Source organism: Peromyscus leucopus, chromosome 2 (assembly GCF_004664715.2).
Source record: "Peromyscus leucopus breed LL Stock chromosome 2, UCI_PerLeu_2.1, whole genome shotgun sequence".
Taxonomy (NCBI): Eukaryota; Metazoa; Chordata; class Mammalia; order Rodentia; family Cricetidae; genus Peromyscus; species Peromyscus leucopus.
In genome coordinates this window covers 133,629,806-133,655,379 of record NC_051064.1, presented here as the reverse complement: position 1 = coordinate 133,655,379, position 25,574 = coordinate 133,629,806, and the positions used below count along the sequence as shown (strand labels likewise).

The following is a 25,574-nucleotide window of genomic DNA, read 5'->3' as shown; positions in this document are numbered from 1 at the left end:
AGTCCTCTGCAAGAGCAGCAGTCCCTCGGCGCCACCTCTCCAGCCCACGGAGGAGACTCATCTTAATATCCTGTTTTCCCTCTTGGAGGGCTGAGCAAACAGCCTGCTCCGAGAATAGAATTTCCTTCTTGGCTGCCCACCTGGTTCAAACTCAGGGCGGCCTCAGAGTTGGAATCCGACGTCGCAGCACGGTCACCCCGATCCCGCCCTCTTTCGCCCAGCAGGAAGCTCCATGGCAACCCAAAACATCACAACTCCACGGAATATCGCGAGAAGCAGGAATGCGCCCGCGGCCCGGGAGAGGCGGAGCGAGGGCGGGGCCGCCGCGGGAGAGTGGGCGGAGCCAGGGAGCTTCCGCGATTCCCGGGGTCGGAAGACGCTGTCTTCAGGCGGCGCCCCCGCGTGACTGCGCTTTACATAATCGCGGCTCCGAGCGTCACAGTGGCGTAGCCCAATCTAGACCGAATCAGAGCGGTCGGGAACCCCACGTTCCGCCCCCTGCCGCCTGATCGACGTCTAGGCGGACCAGCGAACGGCCGCTCAGCACCGGAGAGCCCGCCCCCGCGCCGGCGGCCCGCCCTCGCCCGCCCGCCCGCCCGCCCTCCGCAGCCCGCCGCCGGCCGCCGCCGCCAGGTTGTGCCTGAGACTGTCAGATAAAGCGGCGGGCCGGCGGGCGGGGCGGCGGTGAGCACGGCCCGGGCCGGACATGGCGGCGCTCTACGCCTGCACCAAGTGCCACCAGCGCTTCCCCTTCGAGGCGCTGTCTCAGGGGCAGCAGCTGTGCAAGGTGCGCGGGCTGGGGCGGCGGCCGGGAGCTGGGGACGCTCCGGGCGCGGCTCGGACTTTCTCGGTCCTGCGAGGACGCCCGCCGGGGTCCCCTCGGGCAGGGTGTGGCCGGCCCGCTTCGCCGAGGCACGGCGCTCCGCTGTTCCGGGACTGCGGGGCACGTGGGGAAGCCCGGGGCCGAGTCCAGGCCCTGGCAGCCGGCGTGTCCCGGTGCTTAGCAACGCCGGGGTTCTCTTCTTGGACCCGGTGGGGTCTCGGGAGGGGACGGCGAGTCTCTTGTTTGTCCCCGACTGGCCCCCGGCAAGATCTGCTTGGATCGCCTTCTCTCCTGCCGTGATCGCCCTGGGTGCAGAAGGAGGGCCCAGGGACCTCCCTTGTCCCTCCTGAGATTTGAACCCCGGAGTCGGGTGCTGCCTGTGAGGAGTGTCTCGAACTCGGACACTTCATGGGTACTTTTCAGCCAGTCTCAAAGTTGGAGGTGGCAAGGCTTTACTAGGGAAAATGAAAAGAATTCACCAGCGTAGCCTTGGAACACACGAATCAGATGACCTTTTAACACCTAGTTGGTAAAAAATGGTTTGGGCTGTCTTGCCCTAACCATTTTTTTAACCCCTGAAATGCCAATGTTTTTATTTGTTTCTTCATCCCACTTTGTTCAAGTGACTAGAGCAACAATTAAGTCACCAAGCTCGTGTGAAGTGGCGGTTGACGAATTCTCAGATATCTCAGAATGTGTCTGATGTGTGTCGCTCACAAAAAAAAAGAAAGAAATGTTTACATCTTTCCCTCAGCCACTCGTGTTTACCGAGTCTGAAAGACAATGTTACAGTATCCTTTGGACATAAGAACTATTATGTAAATTTTTCTTTTTGTTTGTTTTCGAGACAGGGTCTCACTTGAAGTTCGGGCAGCCCTGGAACTCTCAGAGATCCGCCTGCCTCTGCCTCCCAAGTGATCGTATCAAAGGCGTGCGTCAACAAGCCTGGCTTTTTTTTTTTTTTTTTTTTTTTTTTTTTTTTTTCTCTTTTTAAAAAGGAAGTTCTATAAACAAAACGACTTTAATCTGTTGCCTTCATACCCCTCATCCCCACTCCCCGGTTATCCTTCTTGGTATCCCACGGTGGCAGATAACCAGCCCTGGAATCTGGAGACTGGTTACCAATCTGGAGCTTTATTCATGCATATATTTGTTTTACAATTTATGAGTAGTTCATACAAATTCTTACTCCCACACCAACAGCAGGGAAGTGATGCAGCTATTACAGAGGAGGAAAATCAGGTCCAGAAAGTTAAATGACTCACTTCAAGTGTAGTGGCTGTGCTAAGGGGTAGTTAATACCCAGCTCGGCTGCTTCCTGCTGTTGGCTCTTTCCACTCCCCAGTGCCTTTCCAAATGATCACCTCCTTTCGTTTCAGGAATGCCGGATTGCTCACCCTGTTGTGAAGTGCACCTACTGCAGGACTGAGTACCAGCAGGAGAGGTAGAGTTCTGGTTGGCCGGGAAAGAGGTTTTTGTTTTTCTCGCTGTTTTGTTTTTAGTGTATTTGAGACAGTAGCCCAGGCTAGCTTTCAATTTGAGACAGTCTTTATCTTCAGCCACTCTAGGGCTGGGATTAAAGCGTGTGCCACCATGGCCAACCTAGAACACACATTTTAAAAAATAGTAACATTAAAAAAAAGTAGGCCAAGGCCGGGCAGTGGTGGTGCACATCTTTAGTCCCAGCACTCAGGAGGCAGAGGCAGGTGGATCTTTGTGAATTCAAGGCCAGCCTGGTCTGGAAAAACCAAAAAATAAAAAATAAATGCCAAGCGTAGAGGCACAGGTCTTTAATCCCAGTGCTCAGGAGGCAGAGGCAGGGGGATCTCTGAGTCCAAGACCAGTCTGGTCTAAAGAGTGAGTTCCAGGACAGCTAGGGCTACACAGAAAAACCCTTTCTCAAGAAACCAAAACAAATAAAATTTAAAAAAAATGTAAATAGACTTATTTCTTAAAGTTTCTGCTTGCATTTCATGTACACATAGGGCTATAATTATAATTAATTGTAGTTTTTGGATGAGATCTTACTATGTAGACTAGAATAGTCTTTTTTTTTTTTTTTTAAAGTTTTATTTTTATTGTTAAGTGCATTTCTGAGTGCAGGTTCCAGTAAGAGCTAGAGGTATCAGATGCCCCTGGAGCTGGAGTAGTGAGCCACCCTACGTGGGTACTGGGAACTGAACTCAGGTCCTCTGGAAATAGAGAAAGTGCTCTTAACCAGAACCATCTCTTCAGTTCCAGGATGGTCTTAACGCCCAGAGATTCACTTCCCTCTGTCTCCATAGTGCTGAGATCAAAGGCATTCACCACGGCACCCACCTAGAGCATACAGATTTGTAGTCAATTACATTATACACAGATTATATAGTTTCCTGTATATTAACGGGTATATAGTGTGCGTGTATATTACCCATTTTCTGCTTAGATTTTTATTTTATTAGTGCAATTTCCTGCCACTTTGAAAGAGAAGTGGGAGCAGAGCATGTGGAGGTGCCGGTCTGTAATCTCAGGGACTGGTGAGACCCTGCCTCAAATAAACACCACATATGAAATGATCAAGGATCTGAAAAGTGAATGACATGTGACTTTAAACATTTAAGCAGGCTGATTGAGCACACACCTTTAATCCCAGCACTCAGAGAGAGACCCTGTCTCTCTCAACAACAGCCACCCTCCTACACACAATAAAATACTAGCAGTCCTTTAATTGCAGCACTGGTCTGCATAGTGAGCTACAGGCCAACCACTAAAGCTATATAGTAAGACCTGTTTAAAAAAACCAACTGTAACTCCAGGAAATGAGGGCACCTGCTCTCACATGGTACTTACCAACATGGAAGACGCTTATACATGCAGATAATTAAAAATTGCCCTGGCAAATTTTGGTTTGCATATCTCCTTCTTTTTTTTTTCTTTTTGAATGCTTGGGATCAAACTCAGGGCCTTACATATGGTAGGCAAGTGGTCTATCAGCTATGTCCATACGGCCTCACTGGGATTACAGACCCACACCACCATGTCCTGAGTTTCAGTTTAATTTAAATGTTCTCAACTCTGAGGTGTTTAATTTTTCTTTTTGTTCTTTTCTTTCCTTTCTCTCTCTCTGTCTTTTTTTTTTGGTTTTTCGAGACAGGGTTTCTCTGTGTAGCTTTGTGCCTTTCCTGGAACTCACTTTGGAGACCAGGCTGGCCTTGAACTCACAGAGATCCGCCTGCCTCTGCCTCCCAAGTTCTGGGATTAAAGGCATGCCCCACCATCGCCAGGCCTGACTCTCTCTTTTTAAGACAAGGTTACTCTGTGTAGTTCTGACTGTCGTGGAACTCACTCTGTAGACCAGACTGGCTCCAAACTCAGAGATCATCTGCCTCTGTCTCCTAAGTGCTAGGATTAAAGATGTGCACCGCTATGCCCACCTTGTTGTTTTCTGTTTGAACTTTATGGTCCCCTCCCTAGAAATGGTATGGCAAAATAAATGGACTCAGTTTTTATTTTGGTCTCAGACCATTTAATATGTTTATATATCAATCAAACATTCTTTTGTATAAAGGGTTAGACTGTGTGTGTGTGACATACTTTTACTCTGTAGCCCTGGCTGGCCTGGAACTTGCTATGTAGACCAGGCTGGCCTCTGACCCTGAGTAGTGGGATTAAAGGCATGTGCCACTATGGTTGGCTAATTTGGCTTTATCTGAAGATGTTTTATCTGAAGTGTTTATCTGGTCAGTGGCTAACTTAGAGAAATCATAGATACTAAGTGTTTGTCCATAGCATCTATTTCCCTGTGTCTGCTTTTCATACTCTTCCTTACAACGGAGAGTGTAGTCTTGAGTTCATATCCCAGACACACACATCTGATTCCTCACCTTAAAATGTTTCAGATAATCATCTGAAGTAGAGAGAATTCGCTTCTTTTCTCGTATTTCACTTGAGTGTAACACCATGTTTTGAGGGCCTTTTAGTTTTATTTAGGGATACTTACAGATGTCATGATGAAAGCTGGGCACGGTGGTCTCACGTCTGGAGTCCTCGCGCACAGGAAGTCAAAGCTGTTCTCAGCTACATAGTGAGTTTGAAGCCAGCATGGGCTACATGAGTAGAATACCAACCTGGGGTGGGGGTGCGGCGTAATCTGAAGTAACTTATTCTCTCTTTACACTAGGGTTCCTTATTAGTTTATCAAATGTCCAGTCTATACATCACCTAGCCCCTAGCGCCCTAGCAATGACAAATTCCTTGGACTTCAGAGGAATAAGGTTTCAGATGTTCTAAGAGAAGTCTTGTTTCATTGTTTCCTTTAACAGTAAAACCAATACAATATGCAAGAAGTGTGCTCAGAACGTGCAGCTGTATGGAACGGTGAGTAGGATTTCTCTGGACCAAAATCCTAACAGGAGTGAGTACTCAGATCTCTTAGAAGCCAGCCTTCCAGGGCGGAGTGATGGCTCAGTGGTGTAGAGTACTTGGTTCAGCGGGCTTCAGTTCCCAGCTACTCATACGGTGGCTGACAACCAGGTGTAACTCCATTTCCGGGGGATCTGACACCCCTTTCTCTCATCTGCATGCAGTGTACCCAGGTAATGCACATACATATGTGCAAACACCCATATACATTAAAAGTTTTAAAGTCACACACACACACACACACACACACACACCCTTTACCTTCCTTCTCCCCCACCTTTCCCTTCCTTTCTCCCTGCTTTCCTGCCTGCCTTCCTGAATATTGCTTATTGGCACACATGCGTGTGAATGTCTGAGTAGCTCTGTGGAGTTAGCTCTCCTGCCTCTGTTCTGGCGTTGGCAGGCACCTTTGCCCACTGAGCCATCTCTTTGGCTGGTTTTTGTTGTTTTGCATCAAGGGTCTTGCTGTCTGGCTCTGGCCGTCCTGAAACTCGTTCTGTAGACCAGGCTGGCATGGAACTCACAGAGATCCACCTGACTCTGCCTCCTGAGTGCCGAATTAAACATGCTTGGCCTGTTTTTGTTTTTCTGAAACAATGTCTCATGTATCTCCCAAGCTGGCCTCAAACTATGTTCTATTGGATTTTTTTGTTGTTGAAGTTTCATCATAGACACTAATGAGCTTTGGTTATTTGTTATTTTATTTATTTAAAAAGTTTATAATCATATGGGGATTGCTTTTTTATGATGGTAAGGATTGGGCTTCATTTGAACAGCGTAGGGCAATGCATGATGTTGGGAATACTGTGTTTGCCACGTGTCATGGGCTACAGAGTAGGACGTACGACCATGAAAAATGGGCCAGTATGTTATGATATACTTACTTGATCTTTTTTCTCCTCTTTAAGCCTAAGCCTTGTCAGTATTGCAACATAATTGCAGCATTTATTGGCAATAAATGCCAGCGCTGCACAAACTCAGAGAAGAAGTATGGACCCCCATATTCTTGTGAACAGTGCAAGCAGCAGTGTGCGTTTGACAGGAAAGACGATCGAAAGAAGGTAAATTGCTGGTTTGTCTTCTTTAGCTTCTTTTTGGGGGTGGGGGGGGGAGTAAATTGGGCCAAATCAGGTGGGCATGATTCTGAGTTCCTGTCCTCCTGTTATTGACCTTAGAGAGTTAGATTGTGTTCTTCATTTATCAAATCTAGACCATTAGTCTAACACTTCTTTAAATTTTCTTTTGTTACATTTATTTATTTTGTGTGTATGAGAGGGATGCTTATGCTTGCCACAGTATATGCATGTTTGCGTGGGGAGCGGTGGATAGGCTCTCTCCTCCCGCCATGCGGGTCCCAGGGATCAAACTCAGTTGGACAGGCTTGGTAGCAAGTCCCTTCCTTACCCACTGAGCCATTTTACAGGCCCATTTCTTTTTCTTTAAAACAGAAAATGGTTTTCCTAGCATTATCCATCTCTATTTGTATGTGGCCTGCTCTGTATATGTGTACCTTGTGTGTGCTTGGTGCTGGACAGGGTCAGGAGTGGGCCTGATATCCCTGGACCTGGAGCAGTGTGGGTGCAAGTCACCACGTGCAAGCTGGATTCTCTACAAGAACAAGGGTGCCGGGTGGTGGTGGTGGTGGTGGTGGTGGTGGTGTCGACGTCGTACGCCTTTAATCCCAGCACTGGGGAGGCAGAGGCAGGCGGATCTCTGTGAGTTCGAGGTCAGCCTGGGCTACAGAGTGAGATCCAGGAAAGGCACAAAACTACACAGAGAAACCCTGACTCATAAAATTAAAAAGGAAAAAAAAAAAAAAAAAAAAAAAGAAGTAAGAACAAGGGCTCTTAACCGCTGAGCCATCTCCCCAGCTCATTTTCCTCTTCTCTCTCTTTTTTTTTGGTTTTTCGAGACAGGATTTCTCTGTGTAGCTTTGTGCCTTTCCTGGAACTCGCTTTGTAGACCAGGCTGGCCTCGAACTCACAAAGATCCGCCTGCCTCTGCCTCCCGAGTGCTGGGATTAAAGGCATGCGCCACCACCGCCCGGCCCTCTTCTCTTTCTAAGACAAGGTCTCTTTGTATCTGGTTAGTCTGGAACTCACTGTATATAGACCAGGTTGGCCTTGACTGTTGAGATTAAAGGTGTGTGCTCCTGCCGGGCAGTGGTGGTTTATGCCTTTACCCCAGCTTTCTCTCTCTTTTTTTTTGATTTTTCCAGACAGGGTTTCTTTGTGTAGCTTTGGGTCTTTCCTGGAACTCACTTGGTAGTCCAGGCTGGCCTTGAACTCACAGAGATCTGCCTAGCTCTGCCTCCTGAGTGCTGGGATTAAAGGAGCGCACCACCACCGCCCAGCAACCCCAGCTCTCTTAATCCCGGATCTCTGTGAGTTCGAGGCCAGCCTTGTCTACAGAGTGAGATCCAGGAAAGGCGCAAAGCTACACAGAAACCCTGTCTCGAAAACAGAAAACTAAAACACACACACACAAGGTGTGTGCTCCCATGTTCCCTCTCCATGTCTTATTACAGTTACACTTCGTATATTTACGTCTGGGTTCATGTACCACAGGTACCCTGTGGAGGTCAGAGGACAACTTGCAGAGCTGTTCTCTCCTACCATGTGGTTTCCAGGTATTGAGCTGAGGTCATCAGGTTTAGCAGCAAGTGTCTTTACCTACTGCGCAGTCTTGTTGGCCCCTAACATTTTTTATTTATTTACTTTTTTTTTTTGTTTTTTGTTTTTTCAAGACAGGGTTTCTCTGTGTAGGCCTGGCTGTCCTGGATCTTGCTTTGTAGACCAGGCTGGCCTCGAACTCAGAGGTCTGTCTGGCTCTGCCTCACGCGTGCTGGGACCAAAGGCGGGCACCACCATGACCATCTTCCTGTAACACTTCTTAAGAATTTAATTGGGGCCTGTGAGATTGTTCAGCGGATAAAGGTTCTTGCTACCAAGGCTGATGACCTGAGTTCATCTCCAGAACACACATGGAGGAAGGAGAACATTGGCTTCTGTAAATTGTCCTCTGAGCTTTACATACATAAATAAACCTCCTCCACATGAATAAATAATAATGTAATAACCTTTTAAAATAATTCAAATTATAGTGAGAAGTGCTTCATATGAGTGGTAATTGGCCAAAGTCTGTGTAAGTCTAAGAAGTAGAGATGATGATAGCATAAGTGAGGCCATGGTGCCAGTGCTACTGTGCAGCTCCAGACGTTTCTGTGTTGAAGTTAAAGATCCCAAGATCACATCACATAGAATGTGCCTGTTGAGTTCAGTATCTTGATGGATCAAAATGGTTTAGAGTTTGGTCATACTAATCTCTCTATTCTTAAAACCCCCTAGTGGCTTCCTATTTTTTTTTTTTTAAACTTTTTCTTTTGGTTTTTCGAGACACAGTTTCTCTGTGTAGCCCTGGCTGTCCTAGAACTCACTCTGTAGACCAGGCTGGCCTCAAATTCACAGAGATCCGCCTGCCTCTGCCTCCGGAATGCTGGGATTAAAGGGGTGCGCCACCACTGCCTGGCTGTGGCTTCCATTTCTACTTGGATAAAACCCAAACTCTTCTCTTCCGTGCTTGCCAGGTCTTACCCAGCGCTCAGTTTCGCCCTGCGCTCTCCTCACCTGTGACCACCTTTCAGTCTTCAGGCCTCCCAGTTTTCTTCTCTCTCCTCTGTGCTGGTTCTTCTTTGCTTCAAGCAGCCTTTTCCAGAGAGTTCTGACTGGTTTCTTTGGTCTTAATTTGGGTGGCCCCTCTTTACAGAGACCTTTTTCGGAGCAAGAGGAGGTGAGACAGGGTCTCATGTAGCCCAGGCTGGCTTTGAACTCCCTGTGTAGCTGAGGAAGAATTTGAATCCTCTTGCCTCTGCCTCCCCAAGTGCTGGATTACAGAGGTATACCACAGCACATGCTGGAGACAGTCTTTAATTCCCTTGGTTACAATTCCTATCACTCCTTTATTGTCTTGGAAATGTAGCATTATGAAACATTATCTTCTGTATCCTGTGTTTCTCACCCCATTAGGCTGTGAGCTCTTTCTTCATCTTTTTTCTCTGTGGCAGTGGCCTGGACATCGTCTGTCGTGGTCAGGAAATACTTAGGAACACAGAATGTGTTACAGTCCTGAAACTCTGTCGATGCCCAGAGTTCTTGTGCGCTCAAGGCTGACTCCTGTTAACCAGATTTATTAATTTATAGTGGAGGGACATAACTTTCACTGATGAGAATACTCCTGCCTGGAAGCTGAGACACCTTTCCCTAAATGAGATGTTGGAAAAGCTGTGTTAGTAATCAGGAGGTCCCTTTAGTAGTATTTTTCCCTGGGCTGCAGAGATGGCTCAGTGGTTAAGAGCACTGGCTGCTCTTGAACCAGATTTGATTCCCAGTTCCCACGTGGTAGCTCACACCAGCCTCTTAAACTCCAGTCCCAGAGAATCCAAGGCCGCCTTTGGCGTCCGAGTGCACTGCACATCACTGGTACACAGACACACAGGCAGGCCAAACACCCACACATAAATAAAGATAAAGGGAAAAACTAGTGTTCTGTCCATCTCCAGGGGTAGGGGACAGTTTGGGCTTTGCAGTACTCTGAGTCCTTTCTTGTTCCTGGGGCTAGCTCAATGATCTTGGACAAGTTGTTCTCATTATGTGTCCATTTCTTTATCTTTTCTGACAAGAATAACAGCTATGTCAGAGAAACAGAGGGAGACTGAATGAGGTAGTTACAGAAAATACCTTTTTTGTTTTGTTTATTTGAGACAGGCTCTCACTGTGTAGCCCTGGATGGCCTGGAACTCTGTAGATCAGGCTGGCCTTGAACCCACAGCTGTCTGCCTGCTTCTGCCTCCTGAGTGCTAGTGTTAAAGGTTTGTACCACCACATTCGGCTTTTGTTCGTCTTTGGAGATAAGGTTTCCTGTAACCCAGCCAGCTTTGGACGCACTGGCTGTGTAGTGAGATTGGCCTGCACTCCTGGTCTCTGGGCTACGAGTGCTGCTGGGATTGTAAAGATGTCTTACCACACTGAGATAAACATTTTTTAATTAAAATTTTATTTTTTATTTAAAAATATTTTAAATTATGCTAGACAGTGGTGGCACACACCTTTAATTCCAGCACTCTGGAGGCAAAGGCAGACAGATCTCTGAGTTTGAGGCCAGACTGGGCTACCTAGAGAAACTCTGTCCCAGAAAAAAACAAAACAAAAATTTAAACTAAAATATAATTACATCCCTTCCCTCTCTTCCCTTCAGCCTCTCCCATATTCCCTGCTCTCTTCCTCCCTTCAAATTTCAGGCCCTCTTTTTCCTTGTTGTTACGTACATACTTATAACAAATATGAAAGTACACCTGCTCAGCTCACCAGTGCTGTTTGTGTGTGTATGAATTTAGAATGACAGCTTGGTGTTGGATAACCAGTTGGGGGGCTCATCCCTGGGGAACACTATTTCCTGCTCTCAGCATTCCTTAGTTGCATGATAAAAATGTGTACTTATTTATTTATTGGTTTTTTTGAGACAGGGTTTCTCTGTGTAGCCCTTGCTGTCCTGGAACTCACTCTGTAGCCCAGACTGTCCTTACACTTTCAGATCCACCTGCCTCTGCCTCCCGAGTGTTAGGATTAAACACTGCACTAAAGAGAGGTCAGTTTTTATGTGTATGGCACCAGACTGAGTGGTCTCTGTCCATTGTCACTACAGCCTGTGACCTGCCCCAGGCTCACCCAGCTTGCAGGTGGCAGGGCTGGAGCTAACCTGAGTGGGTCTAGCCCAGGGTCTTAGTGGTCACGGTTAGCACAGACCTCACCTCCTGAACTGTCTCGTCTTTCAGGTAGATGGGAAGCTCCTGTGCTGGCTGTGCACACTGTCCTACAAGCGTGTCCTTCAGAAGACCAAAGAGCAGAGGAGACACCTGAGCAGCTCTTCTCGAGCCAGCCATCAGGAGAAGGGGCAGTACAGCCGCCTGGGTGGTGGCGGCCATTACAACAGGTAACCAGGTCCATGAGGGGACTGCAGGAGCCGGCAGGCCGGGAGCCCCACTCCTCAGGCTGTCGAGGAGGGCGGCATCTCAGAAGTGCTCCTGTTGCTACAAGCCTTTAGGAAGTCTGGCTTGCCATTTCTGTAGTTCCTGCCTGCAAGGGCCAAGGAGGTTTCTGTATTGTGTCTTTAAGGTGTGAGGAACTTGTAAGTGGGATTCTCAACTCTAACTGTGCATACTCCCTTGGGGATTGGACGTTTTGTTTCCTGGCTACAGACCGCATTTTAATATATATATTTGGACAAATAGTTGATTGGTATTCTAGACTTTTTCAGGGCGGGAGCCAGTTGAAAGATGTCCTTTTGTTGATGGCTGAAGCTTCTTTTAAGAGTATATACAGTGATGTTGAGAATTGGGCTCAGGTTTAATCCTGTCTCCAGCAAATTTTCTCGACAATGAGAAAGAGAATAGCTTTACCTCATGGGGTTGTTGTGAAGGCAAATTATATAGTCCATGAATAGCAGTTTGTTTTCTAATGGCGGTATTCAGTGGGTCTTAGCTGTTTTTTCTTATTACCGTCATTATGGTTTGTTTGCTCACTAGGCATTATTAAGTACTCTCATGGGCCAGGGACTCTGCTGGGAATACAGAGATGAATAAAAGCCATGCTGCTCTCAATGGTATGCCTTCTGGTAGAGAAGACAGATTTGTAATCAAGTCATCACAATCTAATGCAATGGGCACCACTTTGCAAATTTGTCAAGATTCAGGCAGAAAGGCAGGAAAGCTGACTTGGAGAAGAGCTTGCTATAATCGTCCCTCTATGGACTGAACTTGTCAGATGAGGACAAGGCAGGGGCGTCCTAGGAGAGGGACTAGCAGAGGACTAGAGGGCCTGGGAGGAGGGGGAGGGGGAGGAGGAGGAGGAGAGGGTCTGCACACACATCAGGGGCTTATGGGCGCTACTGAGGGGCCTATGCAAGGGAAGGACCCAGCCTGTGTGGGCAGCAATACCCTGGCTAGTAGAGAAGGCACTGAAAGAAAGGGGAACTGAGGACTGGGGATGTCGCTCAGTGTAGTGTTTGCCTAATGTTTGCAAGGCCTTGGTTTATAGTGCTCCCCATCAGGGCTGCTCTTTCAGTGCAAGTATAGGTAAGCTAAGAAATGTTACAGAAACTTCATCTTGGCCTGGAGGTGGTGGTGCACTCCTGTAACCCCAGCACTCTGGAGGTGGAAGCAGAAGGGTCAGGAGATCAAGGCCAGCCACGGCTATATAGGGAGTTCTAGGCCAGCCACAGCTATATAGCGAGTTCTAGGCCAACCTGAGCTACATGAAACCCTGTCTCATCCTCACATACCCCAACTTCTCCCACTACACACATGTAGTGAACCACCCTGAGGCACTTCATTGAGCCCCTTGCGTGTGGCATTGGGACATCGGTCTGAAGGAAGGGATTTCATGGCGGGGGCAGGCTCCCGGCTTTGGTGTTAGAGCCAGCTGTGAGTGACAGTACTACATCTAAAGCTAGTTCTTCTGTGGGACTGTGGTCCAGTGTGCATTCACAGAGATGTCATGAGAAAGGCTAGTTCAGGCGTGCCTGCTTGGCTTTTGTTACAGCTTTCCTGCTGACTCCCTTGGGTAAGTCAGGTCTGGCTTGTCTGTCCTTCCTAGAGCTATGAGATGGAAGATACGTGGGGGATAGGAAATGGAAGAGACTTTCTAAACCAGAAAACACATTTCTTACAGTTTGATCAGTTCTGTTTTCATAACTATTAATCAGCCAGGAAGTAAGTAATTAAGATCAAAATGGTTTTTGACCCTGTAGAAACTGGCTACCCATGCATCCAAGCATCCAAACCTATAAAGTACCTTGGAAGATTTTACTAATCAAAAATAATAAGCCATTGCCCAGAACATTGTTGGCCCACTTGACAGACTTTCCTTGGAGTGTTTTATTAATCTTTGATTTCTAATGTGTCTCTCTCTCTTTTTGCCATCAAAAGCCAGAAAACACTTTCTACATCTTCAATTCAAAATGAAATCCCAAAGAAAAAATCCAAGTTTGAGTCAATCACAACTAACGGAGACAGGTGAGCCAGTTGGAGTATGAGTGCTCACGCACTTGAAATGCATACATAGTTCTTGACTACACTTGAGGTTACCTCAGAGCTAGCCAGGGTCCTGAGTGGACCTGTTACGGGTGCTACGCTAGTCACTTGATAGTTACGGATAAGCCCTACTGATAGCTGTTATCAGGTGAATTTAAGAACTTAGTGGGCAATGCTGGCCTTGCCTGTAGTCCCAAAACTTGGGAAGTTAGTCAGATGGGTGGCCAGGCCACAGAAACAAGATAGTGTAATGGCATAATCTTTTAATCCCAGCACTTGGGAGGCAGAGGCAGAGGCATATAGATCTCTGTGAGTTCAAGGCCAGCCAGGGCTACATAGTGAAACCCAGTTCAAAAACAAAAAATACATATTTAGAACTAGTAACTGGATTAACTGTAGTTATTCTTCAGTCCACTAAGGAAGTGTAAGAAGTGAGGAGATGAATGTTTTTCTGTGTGGTCTGGGCCTGTAGCCTCCAGGAGGAGTTGATTTAGAGAGAGCAGGGGTAGGGTGAAGGTAGGGTTGCATGTCTGCTCGGATATTCCCACTTCTTCAGAGTCTTCCAGGACAGATGCTGGGACAGACGAGAAGGAGATAGAGTTCAGTGGTTTGTTTCATTTGGGCCTGCCTAAATGCATATTTTCATTGCTCCTCTCCTCTCAGCGATGCTTCCTCTCATGAGCTGCTTTGTCCTAATACCCAGAGCCCGGCTGCGTTGGTGCAGTGGGCTGCTTCTCAACAGAGTCTTGGAGCCATCCATTTTCCTGTTCCTCCAGGCCCAGGCGTCCTGAAGTGAGATCACCTGACCCTTCCCCAAAGTCCTTGGACTCTTCTCCATTCTGAGAACATTCGCAGCCCTCCCTCCCAGCCAGTGTGGCTGTGGGAGCCACCAGCCAGGGCCTTATCAGGGCTGCCTGTTGCTTTATCTCCCAGAATGCAAATCGTCTGTGGAGTCTCCTCTTCCTGCTGCATTTTTATTTACTTGATTTCAGATCCTACCAGGGCAGTGTCTGTCGACACTGGTTTAATTGGTTTTCATCTTGAACCTTCTGGAAATGCTTAAGTTTTTCAGGTTGTATGTGGGAAAGAACCATGCAGACCAACTTTCTGGTCTCTTCGCCCATTCCTTTGAGCAGCCAGTTGGGCTGTTGTGAAGAAAACAGATGTGTCCATCGCCTTTGCGTGATTCTGTAAAAACTGCTTCAAGGAAGGCATTTTTTTGAAAGTCCTAGAAAGCAGGCCACTAAAGCCCAGCCCTGTACTTTCAGATCCACCATTCCCATCCGCTTCCTTAACCCCAGGCCGTGCTGATGGTCCCCGGAAGCTCCTTCAGATCTGCAGCTCTGCTGGCCCAGTCTCTAGCAGCTTTACCTTGGCCAGCTTGCTTGTCTTGAGGTTTCTCTGCTAGTCTACTGTCTGTTGCCTGAGATGTGCCAAGCTAAAACCTAGGTTGGCCCTGCAGATTGTTGACTCACATCCGGCCACAAGTAAGGATGGTTTTGTTCAGTGGGATGCTAGTCCGTGCCTTAGGTACATGGTCTTTTATTATGTCCTCCAGAGAAGACATTAAAAGATCATTTTTCGGCCGGGCGGTGGTGGCACACGCCTTTAATCCCAGCACACGGGAGGCAGAGCCAGGAGGATCCCTGTGAGTTCGAGGCCAGCCTGGTCTCCAAAGCGAGTTCCAGGAAAGGTGCAAAGCTACACAGAGAAACCCTGTCTCGAAAAACCAAAAAAAAAAAAAGATCATTTTTCCCATACTGTTTTTGTATGTATGTAATAGTGAACCTAGGGCTTCCTATTAGGAAAGTGTTCTACCACTAGGCTGTATCCCTAGCCTCATACTAATTTTAAAAAGTTGTTATTTTTGTTTTATTTGTGCGGGGAGGGGAGGGTTAGAGACAGTCTCGCTGTAATTTTGGTTCTCCTGGAACTTGGTAGTAGTCCAGGCTGACCTCAGACTTGAGGTAGTCCTCTTACCCCAGTCCACTGATTACAGGATGTGCCACCATGTTTATCTGACAGTTTGAAAATGTAGGTAATTTTTTCTGCTGCCACAGAAATGTTCATCCATAAACACATTTCTTTTAAATGTCCCTGCATTATTAGTGCTCTTAATAATTTAGTCAACTTATTTGCATTTCTTTTAAATATTCATAACACAACATAAGTTGCATTTTGTTATCCTTTTTACTTTTTGTGTTTTTTTTCCTGCTCTTTTTCTTTGCTTCTGAAGCTAGGCTGGTGTCACCCGCCTGTCATCCCAGCACTTAGGAGTTGAGGCAGGAGAATCAAGAGTTCAAGGTTATCATCAACTACATAGGGACTCAAATAAGCCTGGAATGCATGAGACACTGCTTCAAAAAACAGTAACAAAAGAGGCATTTCTATAATTTTTATCCTCCTTTTTAATATTCATTTAATATTTATACATATGAAATGCTTCAGGAATTTGCATGTCATCTTCACACAGGGCCCTGCTGATCTTTGTATTAAAGGCGTGCGCCACCACTGCCCGGCTCATGCTGATCTTTGTATTGTTCCAGTTTTAGTATATGTGCTGCCCAAGCAAGCACTTCCTATAGTGTGTGTGTGTGTGTGTGTGTGTGTGTGAGAGAGAGAGAGAGAGAGAGAGAGAGAGAGAGAGAGAGAGAGAGAGGAGGAGAGAGAGAATGGGGAAGTGGTGAGAGGGTTTCGTGTATCCCAGGCTGGCCTCAATCTCTGTGTAGTGGAGGATGACCTTGAGCTTCTGATTACCCCATCTTTCCCTCCTGAGTCCTGGAATTACAAGCAGGGACCACTCTTACCAGGTTTCTGTATTACTAGGGATCTGGCCCAGGGCCTTGTACATGCAGGGCAAGTACTGTGGACTAAGGTGCATCTCTAGCTCTGAAGTATGACATGTACTTACATGCTCAGGGCTGGAGCGGCTGGGGAGTCACTGGTGAGTGCTTCCTTAGCACAAGGCCCTTAGTTTCTATCTCCAACACTATTTTTTTGTTTTTGTTTTTTGAAACAGGGTTTCTCTGTGTAGTTTTAGTGCCTGTCCTGGAACTCACTTGTAGACCAGGCTGGCCTCGAACTCACACGGATCCTCCTGGCTCTGCCTCCTGAGTGCTGGGATTAAAGGCGTGCACCACTGTTGCCTGGCAACACTAACTTTTTTAAATTTATGCTTTTACTCTTTAAATTTTATTCCTTATGTCTTCTGTATGTTGCCTCATGACAGTTTTATGTTGATCTTTTACTGCCATAATCTTATTTAATATTGAGGCACATTCTCTCTCTCATTTGAGATAGGGTCTCCCTATGTTGACCTGGCTGGCCTGGAACTTTCTATTAAATTAATAAGAATATTACTACTGTACTTGGCCTTTGCCAACAGACTAAGAAGCAGTCCTGGAACTTTCTGTGCAGACCTAGGCTGGCTTGGAACCCAGGGATCTGCCTGCATCTACCTCTGCCTCCCGAGCGATAGGATTAATGGAGTGCACCGCCATGCCCGCCTCCCGTCCTATTCATTGTCCCCCAGCTTTTCACGCTGTAGACAGAACACATTATCTTAGCTTTCTCTGATGTTTTATACCTAGAAGGTGGCTTAGTCTATTTGTTTCTCAGTAGCCTACGAAGTCACAGCCCCCGCCCAATGTTTTCTAATTCCCTAGTTAAAATTGTGACCAGAACTTTCTGATTTGAGGAATAGGAGTTAGACAGTGTTCCTTCCTTGAGAAACTATGCCGATCACTCTTCAGTCATACTGCTAAGTGCTCCGTAGGCAGTCCAGAATCCAATTTAGCAATGGGTGGCAGCCAGGCACCTACAGTTTGTCACTTCCAAAGGACTTTTTAAATTTCATTTTATTCTCTGCCTTTGAGCCTGCAGCCTTGGGCTTCCTTGTGGCCTTTGAAGATGGCCTCTGGACAGTGTGCTTTGTTACTGCAGCCCTGTTTTGATTCAACTCAGGAAAAGAGTTGTTTGTCTTGAGGGTGGGCCTTGAATCTCCGATCTCCCTGCCTCAGCCTCTTAGCAGAGACCCTGTTCTTATGCTAAAAGCTTTCAGAAAAGGCAGGAAATGTCTTGGAGCAGCACTAAATTCCCTGTGTGTGGAGGTATTGGAGAGACTAGCTTTCTGCCTTGGTAACTAGTCCTTGCTTTGTCTTCTAGTGTTGAGAGCTCCTATCTTCAGAGGGATCAGGCCCATGCAGGATACACTGGGCTGGTTTTGCCAAGAGTTGATTGGTATAAGATTAATTTCTGTGGCTGGTGCTTAAGCTCAGTGGTAGAGCGTTCTCGTCTCACGCACGAGACCCCAGCTTCAATCCCCAGCACTGCCAACAGCAGCAACAAGAGAGATAGTCTCCTGAGAAGCAGGCAGAGCAGAGCATTTGAAGCTTTGGAGACAGTGAAGAGTTACCCCCGGTTAGCCAGTACTATGCCCTTACTTGCTATAGTTAGGAGTTTAAATACTCTGTGGGGTTGAGAGAAGACATGCTTTGGTGGGTATTGAAACAGATACAAGGGAACTTCTAGATCTGAACTTGGAGAAGACTGATGGGCCTTATCCTGAACACCTGTTTTCTTAGTTTGCGTTGACTCTTGCTTACCCCGAACTTGCAGTTGGGGACATTCATCAGTTAGGAGAACATCAGTCTAATCTTCCTCCAGTGCTCTGTTCCAGGTGCTGCATGTGGATGGGCTCCAGCCCAGCCATAGGAGTATCTGACTTGGTAACCATGAGGGAGTGTGTGCAGTCGGAAGGCTGGTTGAGTGTCTTCCAACACTACTTATTAGCTACCATATAAGATTCTGGAAGGAGTCCTGTTGTTGCTCTGTTGACAGAGGATTGAGATCAGTATTCAGAGTTGTGTATTGATTTAAAGATTGTAGAGAAAAGTAAACTTTTGGGAACTCCCTAAAAACAGACCGGAAGTGACCTTCTGGCAGTGGTTCCTGGTTTGTTCTGAGGCATCTCGGAAAACTTTGGATCCTCACCCAGAAAACCTCCTGTTGTAGATGCAGAAAAGAGTTTGCATGTAATCTCAAGGCCTTACAGATTTCCTGAAATGGGAGAAATGAGGAGGGTCTGCTAAAAGGACATGAGCGTCACCAGTACTTTGACAAAGTGGAGAGTCGTAAAAAGCATGTGATGTGACTGGAGTTTGTCCCCTTTGTCCCTTCCTCCACTAAGCATCCCAAATTCTTTTTGTTGTTGTTTGAGACAAGTCTCATACTGGAGCTCAGACTGTCCTGAAATTCACTACAGCCTAGGTGGGCCCCAGACTCAGAAGTCCTCATGCCTCAGCCTGCTGAATATTAAGATTCTAGGCTGCCTTTGCAGCACAGAAGCTAGTCTTCCTGTACACCCCGTCTTTTTAGGGGAGACTGCGTGCTTCAAGGTGGGAGCTGCAGTTTCTTTTCTTTTTTTGAGAGAGGGTTTCTCCCTATAATAGTCCTGGCTGTCCTAGAACTCACTTTGTAGACCAGGCTGGCCTCAAATTCACAGAGATCTGCCCACCCCTGCCTCCCAACTGCTGGGATTAAAGGTGTGCGCCACCAGCAGCCAGCTGGTGTCTCAGTTTCTTAGGAGCTGAACCTCATCACAGGACTTTAGGGCTGAGCGTGCGCTCTTAATAGATAGTCTATCGAGGATTCTAGGACAGTTCTGTAATCACAAACGTGGCTGGAGATCTTCAATGAGCCTGAGGTAATAAGCTTGGCTTTTGGGATCTCATGTTTATTTTGGTCCCACATATGACAGGTTGTGGGGTTGGTTTGGGGTTGGCATCATTTTCTGATGACCACCTTTCCTGTACTTAATTCAAGTCCAGCAGATACTGGTGAGTCTGATGGCAGGAATTCAGATAGTCACTGAAGCCCCCATCAGGTGACCTGGAGTATAGCCTTAAGTAGAGTTAGGAAATGTCTCTCTCCATTTTCTACCCAGCTTTTCCCCAGACCTGGCTCTGGATTCCCCTGGCACTGACCACTTTGTCATCATTGCCCAGCTGAAGGAAGAGGTGGCCACTCTGAAGAAGATGCTGCATCAGAAGGACCAGATGATCTTAGAGAAAGAGAAGAAGGTAGGGTTTCATTACCGCCTTTCGGGCCAGGTTTACAGAGGGAAGACCATGGGACGGGGAATGATGCTCCCCTCTGTTAGCTACTTAGCACTGGTGCTCTGAAAGAGAGCCTGTGGTCAGTGTGGGACTCCCTGAGAAGAGGGTCTGTTTGCCAGGTTGGCTCATGGGGTGGCATTTTGTTGGTCCGTCCACCTCAGCCTAGGGGTTCAGAACGCTGATTTTTCTCAGCATTGCCAAGGAGTTCCCACTTCTCAGACAGGACATCAGTTATGAACCCAACAGACACAGTGTATAAAAGCCACGGGGAAGGCTGAGGGTGTAGCTCAGCTGCAGAGTGCTTGTCTAGTATGCACCAAGCAGTCCAGCAGGGAGCATATAACAATATACTCTGTGTGTGTGTGTGTGTGTGTGTGTGTGTGTGTGTGTGTGTGTGTGTGTGTGTGGTGAGGAGGGGGCCGGTTACTGGGGACTAAACCCAGGGTCTTGTGTGTGCTAGGAAATTCTGTGCTACTGAACTCCATTCCTAGTTAACATACTACTATACAGGACTATACAGAGAAACCCTGTCTCCAAAACAAACAAAAACATCTAATAGTATGAACCGTAATGTAAATATTTTTGGAGATAGAGGTTTGCCCAAGGGGTCTCAGCCCACAGGTTGAGAATGCTGATTTATTTACCCTCTGAACCACCTCCTTGACCCTTGTCCCGATTTTTTGAGAGAGACTTGCTGTGGAGTCCTCACTTCCTGGAACTTGCTAGCAGACCAGACTGTCCTTGAACTTGTGGCAGTCCTGCCTTTGCTTCTCAAGTGCTGGTTTTATAGATGCATGCTAGGATTGCGTATAGCCCAGGCTGGCCTTGAATTCATGTGTGGCTCAGGATGACTTTGAACTTCTGATCTTCTGTCTCCCTGGTTCTGAGATTACAGGTGTGCATCACCATGCCTGGTTTAAATTTTGTAGAAGTTCTTGTGTTTGTTTTCATGCATTTTGGGGGGAGTCCTAGAGATGGAAACCAAGGCCTTGTGCGGGTTAGGCAAGCACTTAACCATTCACATCAGCCCCCAGTCCCTGTATTTTTTCCATTCTTCTGTGTGAGTGACAGATGACAGACTCACATGTCTTGGACCAGATGAGCATGGCACAGGCAGACTTCTGCACAGTAGGGGCCAGAAGAGCACTTGCTTCCTCCTCGCAGAACTCAAGTCTTGAAAAGAGCAAACCAACTAAACTTAGTCCTGTAGCTTCCAAGCGACAGTCACACTGCCCGGTTAGGGCACTGTCTCTGCTGTGTTGTGGCCGCCCATCCTTAGCCCCATCTGCTGCTGTGAAGTCGTCAGCCGTTGGTAACAGCCCTTGGTGGCCTGTTTTTGTGCCTGTGTCTGGACTCTTCCGCTTCCCTGCCTGTTGCTGGTCTGTCTCGACTCAGCTCACCAGTCACTGTTTGTTAGCCACCCTCCTCTGAACCTGCAGTCAGTAGATAGGAGTCTGCAGTTGGATCAGCACCACATTAACACTGCTGGTTCTTGTGGCATACTTAACCTTTTAGGCCTCAGGCTATTATAGAGATAGGACAAAGTGTGAGTTAATTTTTAAAAACAGTAGGGCCAGTGAGGTGGCCACCAAACCCAATGACCTGAGTTTGATCCCCAGGATCTCCATGGTAGAAAGAGAGAGCGGACTCTTGGAGTTCTCCTCTGACCTCCACATGCACACTGTGGCACACACACACACACACTCATGTGTAAGTGGATAAGCAAATGTAACTCACAAATGTTTTTAATAAACCAAACACTAGGTGCAGTGAGCTGGCTGGGTCGGTAAAGTGCTGCCTTGGAAAGCCTGACACCCTGATTGGCTCCTGGAACCCACTGTTGAGGAAAGGGGAGAACCAGCTCCCCAGGGCTGCCCTCTGACCTCCAGGGACACATGTCATACACAAATAATGATAGAGTAAAAAGTTAAATAAAGTAATAAGTGAAGATTGAATGGGTAATAAACAGTGTTTTTGGAATTGAGAGCAATGATCACTCGCAATTCTTCTCTAGCTTGTAAACAAGCATTCAAAGGGTTTTCAGAACTATCAAATCTTCAAGGGAGTAGTAGTTTAAGTCAAGTTTTTTGTTGTTGTTTGGGTGTGTATTTGAGACAATCTCGCTATATAGCCTAGGCTGGCCTTGAACTCAAGGTAGCCCTCCTGCCTTGGCCTCTTGAGTGCTTAGGTTATACTTATGTACCACCATTGTGGCCAACCAGAATGGTTTCCTCAGATTTGGAGGGAGGTATTGAGCAGCTGTAACTGCAGCCACTGGGGAGCCTGAGGCAGGAGAATTCTTGACCTTGGGACTTGGAAGATGGAGGGGAGAGGGGAAGAAAGGGAGAAGGGTAGTGAGCTCCGGGTTTGTGAATCTTCAGAAAAGCCTCAAGGAAAAAGGATGCTGTGTGGCTTTGATGGCTGTGTGGCTATGCAGGAGAGCCCTGGGTCCCAGGAAATTGGAAGACTGTAGATCTCCATTACCAAACATTTACCATTATGAAGGAGTTGAAGTCACTGATTCTTTTCCTTCAGATTACAGAGCTGAAGGCTGATTTTCAGTATCAGGAGTCTCAAACTCGGGCCAAAATGAACCAAATGGAGAAAACCCACAAAGAAGTCACAGAGCAATTGCAGGTGAGTGAATGGTGACCCGCTGTGCTCATGATTGTGTTTGGTAACCATCCCTTAGATTTTTTTTCTTTGTTTACAGAGTACACAAACCCCCTTCAGACGTCTTGCATTGTTTCATTTGAGTGTGTTTTCATCTTTTTCTCCCAAGAACTGGAATTAACAAATGTGCTCTTTTATTTCTTTAATTCACCAGATGTGAGTCCAGATGTCTGAATTATAGATCTACTTATTCTGCTCATTAAGGCTTCCTGGTTGGTCTGTGTTGCACACGTCATCTTTCTGTAACAGTGGTCCCGAGAGACCAAGCTCACCAGTGCGCTTCACTTTTTAACTCAAGCAGGTGTCACGCCCCAGAACTTCCGTTATTTCTCCTCTCTGGACCAGTGCCTGCCCCTCCCCTCGGTGTCCCCTCCTTTACATCTGCAGACCGCTGCTCTCACATTGTTATTGTTATTATTACCCACTAAACTCACTCTGCACGGAGACCATCTACTAATCACCTTTTTTTTTTTTTTTTTTTTAAAGAGCAAAGGAATTTATTAGGGGATAAAAACTCATTACATCATGGGAGATTTATCATAGGGTCCTGGAAAGCCGAGTTATAGTCCCAAGTTGTTCTTATATTCCCACGCTCTTCTTCCATCTCAGCATCCAAACCCAAGAGGGAGCAGAGAGGAACTGCCTACCTGTAGCTAAGGTCTCTTTTTTTTTCTTCACTTTTTTTCCCTTTTATTTATTTATTTTTCTATTATCAGCTTGATACGGTACAAATTCTTATCCTAATAGTGAAATGTTTCATTGAGGCTTGCCCAGTGATTGAGTAAAACCAAAACTTATTATAAGCCACAGTCATCCTAGGGTCCCCCCTGCTATGTAGCCTCCCTGGTTCTGTGGGTTGCAGTCTGATTGTCCTTTGCTTTATATCTAGAATCCACTTTGAGTGAGTACATACTATGTACTTTTGAAATCTGTTCTTGCACTGACTTTTTATTTTTATTATTTTTAGGCCAAAAACCGAGAGCTTCTCAAACAGGCAGCTGCTTTGTCCAAGAGCAAGAAGTCCGAGAAGTCAGGCACCATTACGTCTCCGTGAGGACCACAAGAAGGCTCCCAGCGACAACAGCCGGTGCTCCTGGGTCAGGGTTGGCCACCTGGCTGTTCTCTGGGAATTGTGCTTTCTTACAAAATCTCTATTTTCTTACCATTACCCTTTGTGCGAATGTAGTGGGCTGAATGGACACACCTGGTTTGTGCCGTGTTACTACTGCATGCTGAGCATTTGGGGCTTCAGACCCCCTCCTCCTCCCCTCCCTCCTCTTCTCCCTTCTCCTCTCCCTCCTCCTCTCCCTCCTCCGCTCCCCTGTGCTCCTCCCTCCCTCCTTCCCTCCCTTCCTCCCTCCCTCCCTCCCTCTATTTTAGTACTCGATGTTTTTCATAGTGGTCACTGCTCAGTGTTCTGTGCAGAGTTTCTGTCCACCGGCACACCTGCCATCCCCACGCGCAAGTAGTCTGTCATCCACTGTGCATCACTGCCGCCCTCTGAACCTTGAGAACTGCCACCTTGAGACTTCGTGCGCTGAGAGAGGCTTTCTCTCGCCAATAAACTTTTTGCTTCAGGGTATACTCTTGGGTTTTTCCAGGTATATTATGTATGACCTTTGTACTATGTATAGACAGAGTTTTATTTATTTTTCAAAAAGGAAACCTTTTCTTGATAAAGGAATGATGGTAGGCTGGCTAGTTCTTGTAAAAAGCAATGCCTCTTCAAAAAAACAGAAAAAAAAAAAAATCCAAACCTGTTTGCTAGCTTTTAGTAAAAGAATCCAATCATTTTTTTCTCATTACCTTAGAGTCTTGAGGCTAAGGTAAATGCTGGAGGTGTAAGTGTGGAGCTAAGTGCCTTTGGAGGACTCTGTGGAAGAGCATTTGAGGAGATGCTTAGGGTGCAGAGCATTGACCAGTCTGTCTTTAAGTAAGGGCAGAAAGAACGGTTGTCCAGGTTGTACTGGACACTTCCCTCCCCCTCCCTCTTCTTTCTCATAATGTTAAATTCCCACACTGCCACTTCTTTTTTAAAAACATCCGCTCGTGTCAGCTGTCACGCCAGGCTGTCAACAGAGCACGGTTTTCTTGTTTTGTTCTTTTTAACATGAGCAGATCAAGTGGGATGAGATTTGAACTCTTGTGTGTTTCCCGGGGTTAGCATGGACTGCTTAGGCATGGGCTGTGTGATGGGGAGGAGTCTGACTGCACTTCCTCCCTCTGTCCACCCCATCCTGTGAGCTCCCTATTCTGACTGAGAATGTCTAGAGAGCAAGGGGCTCCTGGCAGCAGCGGGGTCTCCCCCAGCGTGCCCTTCTCCCATCGTGACCCAGTAGGCAGGTGGGAAGGGAGAGGTTCAGATGTGGAGCCTCACTCTTGGATTTTTGTGAAAGAAACTAGAAATGGGTTGTATGTGCCCTGACCCAGAACAGACCTTGGGATCAGTGCAGGTGCTGCTGGCGTTAGAGCAGATCATGGAGACAGGTGACATTTGTACCACAGTCCACCAGCGTCAGAGCAGTCACGGTCATTGTCCACAGTGCTCTCTAGTTTGCGGTGGCATTCTCAGACACAGGGACAGAGGTACGGCCATGAGGGCTCTTTCTGACAGGAGGCTCGAAGGACGTGTTCATAAAGTACTGTGGTAGGGAATGCAGCTTTCCCTTGATGAATCGTTTTGTAACTTTTTGAATGAGGAACTTTTAGGTAAAGATAAATTACCATACGATATATTTCAGGTCATTTGTGTTGGCTGTGGGAAAAAGATGGTAGAAAAAGAATGACGGTCCTAGTCTCTCAAACAAAAGGTAAAACTGAGAAACCGTGCGTGGGAAATGAGACAGTACACAGACGCTCATTTAGTTTTATACTAAATCTTTTTTTAAGGTCTTCGCATTTAATATTCAGCAAACCTATACATTTTCTAAACTACCATGAGCTCCTGAACGGTAAAGAGGAAACCTCAGTCTTGAAATGTTGGTTTTTTTAAAAAAATCATGACAGCATTTTACCATGAAATTGAGTAACTTTTGGTAACACCTTCTGTTTCTTTGTATGTTTGTAATAATGGACATTTTAAAACATAGGAATGTTTTGGTTTGTACAGACTTTGACAGATGTGTGTTAATAAAATTCATATTGACTCAGATGACTATTTGGATTCAGTTCCTGGGTTCTGTCTCCCCTCCCCAGCTCTTTTCTGTTCTGGTTCTGGGGGTGGAACCCAGGGCCTTGCTCAGGCTGTGCACACACTGAACCACTGAGCTGCACCTGGCCCATGTGTTTATTTCTTGCTGATTTACCTGTAGACATATCATACTCTTTCCGGCACCCTAAGTTTATCCTATTTGTAGACTAATGGGGAATTTAAAACCCGTCAGCAGTAACGGGGTTCTTGTTACTATTACTATAAGATAAATGACCAAATTTTAATGACTCAAAACCATTTTGAAATGCCTACAGGTCCTGTTGG

General features: G+C 46.6%; 1 protein-coding gene and 1 pseudogene across 3 annotated transcripts; one reads left to right on the top strand and one right to left on the bottom strand.

Moving 5' to 3' along the window:
• The first annotated feature begins 589 nt into the window (after window positions 1-589).
• Fam76a (family with sequence similarity 76 member A) lies at window positions 590-25,253 on the top strand. 3 transcript variants are annotated; one of them, XM_028888155.2, is made up of 9 exons: window positions 590-787; window positions 2,203-2,267; window positions 5,125-5,179; window positions 6,133-6,285; window positions 11,055-11,212; window positions 13,206-13,292; window positions 19,255-19,390; window positions 21,962-22,063; window positions 23,067-25,253. In XM_028888155.2, the coding sequence occupies exons 1-9, from the start codon at window positions 707-709 to the stop codon at window positions 23,151-23,153; spliced, it is 924 nt and encodes a 307-aa protein (XP_028743988.1). In that variant the 5' UTR covers window positions 590-706; the 3' UTR covers window positions 23,154-25,253. The 3 variants fall into 3 exon arrangements, with proteins under 3 accessions (XP_028743988.1, XP_028743989.1, XP_037058918.1); XM_028888156.2 differs by lacking the exon at window positions 13,206-13,292 and having other exon boundaries at window positions 597-787; XM_037203023.1 differs by lacking the exons at window positions 590-787; window positions 2,203-2,267 and adding an exon at window positions 4,424-4,886.
• LOC114706028 lies at window positions 15,739-15,886 on the bottom strand (annotated as a pseudogene).
• Window positions 25,254-25,574: the final 321 nt, after the last annotated feature.

Bases quoted from the DNA above. Each gene is read 5' to 3' on its own strand.
- Fam76a (XM_028888155.2), top strand. From the start codon at position 707: ATGGCGGCGCTCTACGCCTGCACCAAGTGCCACCAGCGCTTCCCCTTC. The intron at 788-2,202 runs GTGCGCGGGCTG...CTTTCGTTTCAG, and splicing joins AGGGGCAGCAGCTGTGCAAG to GAATGCCGGATTGCTCACCC. The intron at 5,180-6,132 runs GTGAGTAGGATT...CTCCTCTTTAAG, and splicing joins ACGTGCAGCTGTATGGAACG to CCTAAGCCTTGTCAGTATTG.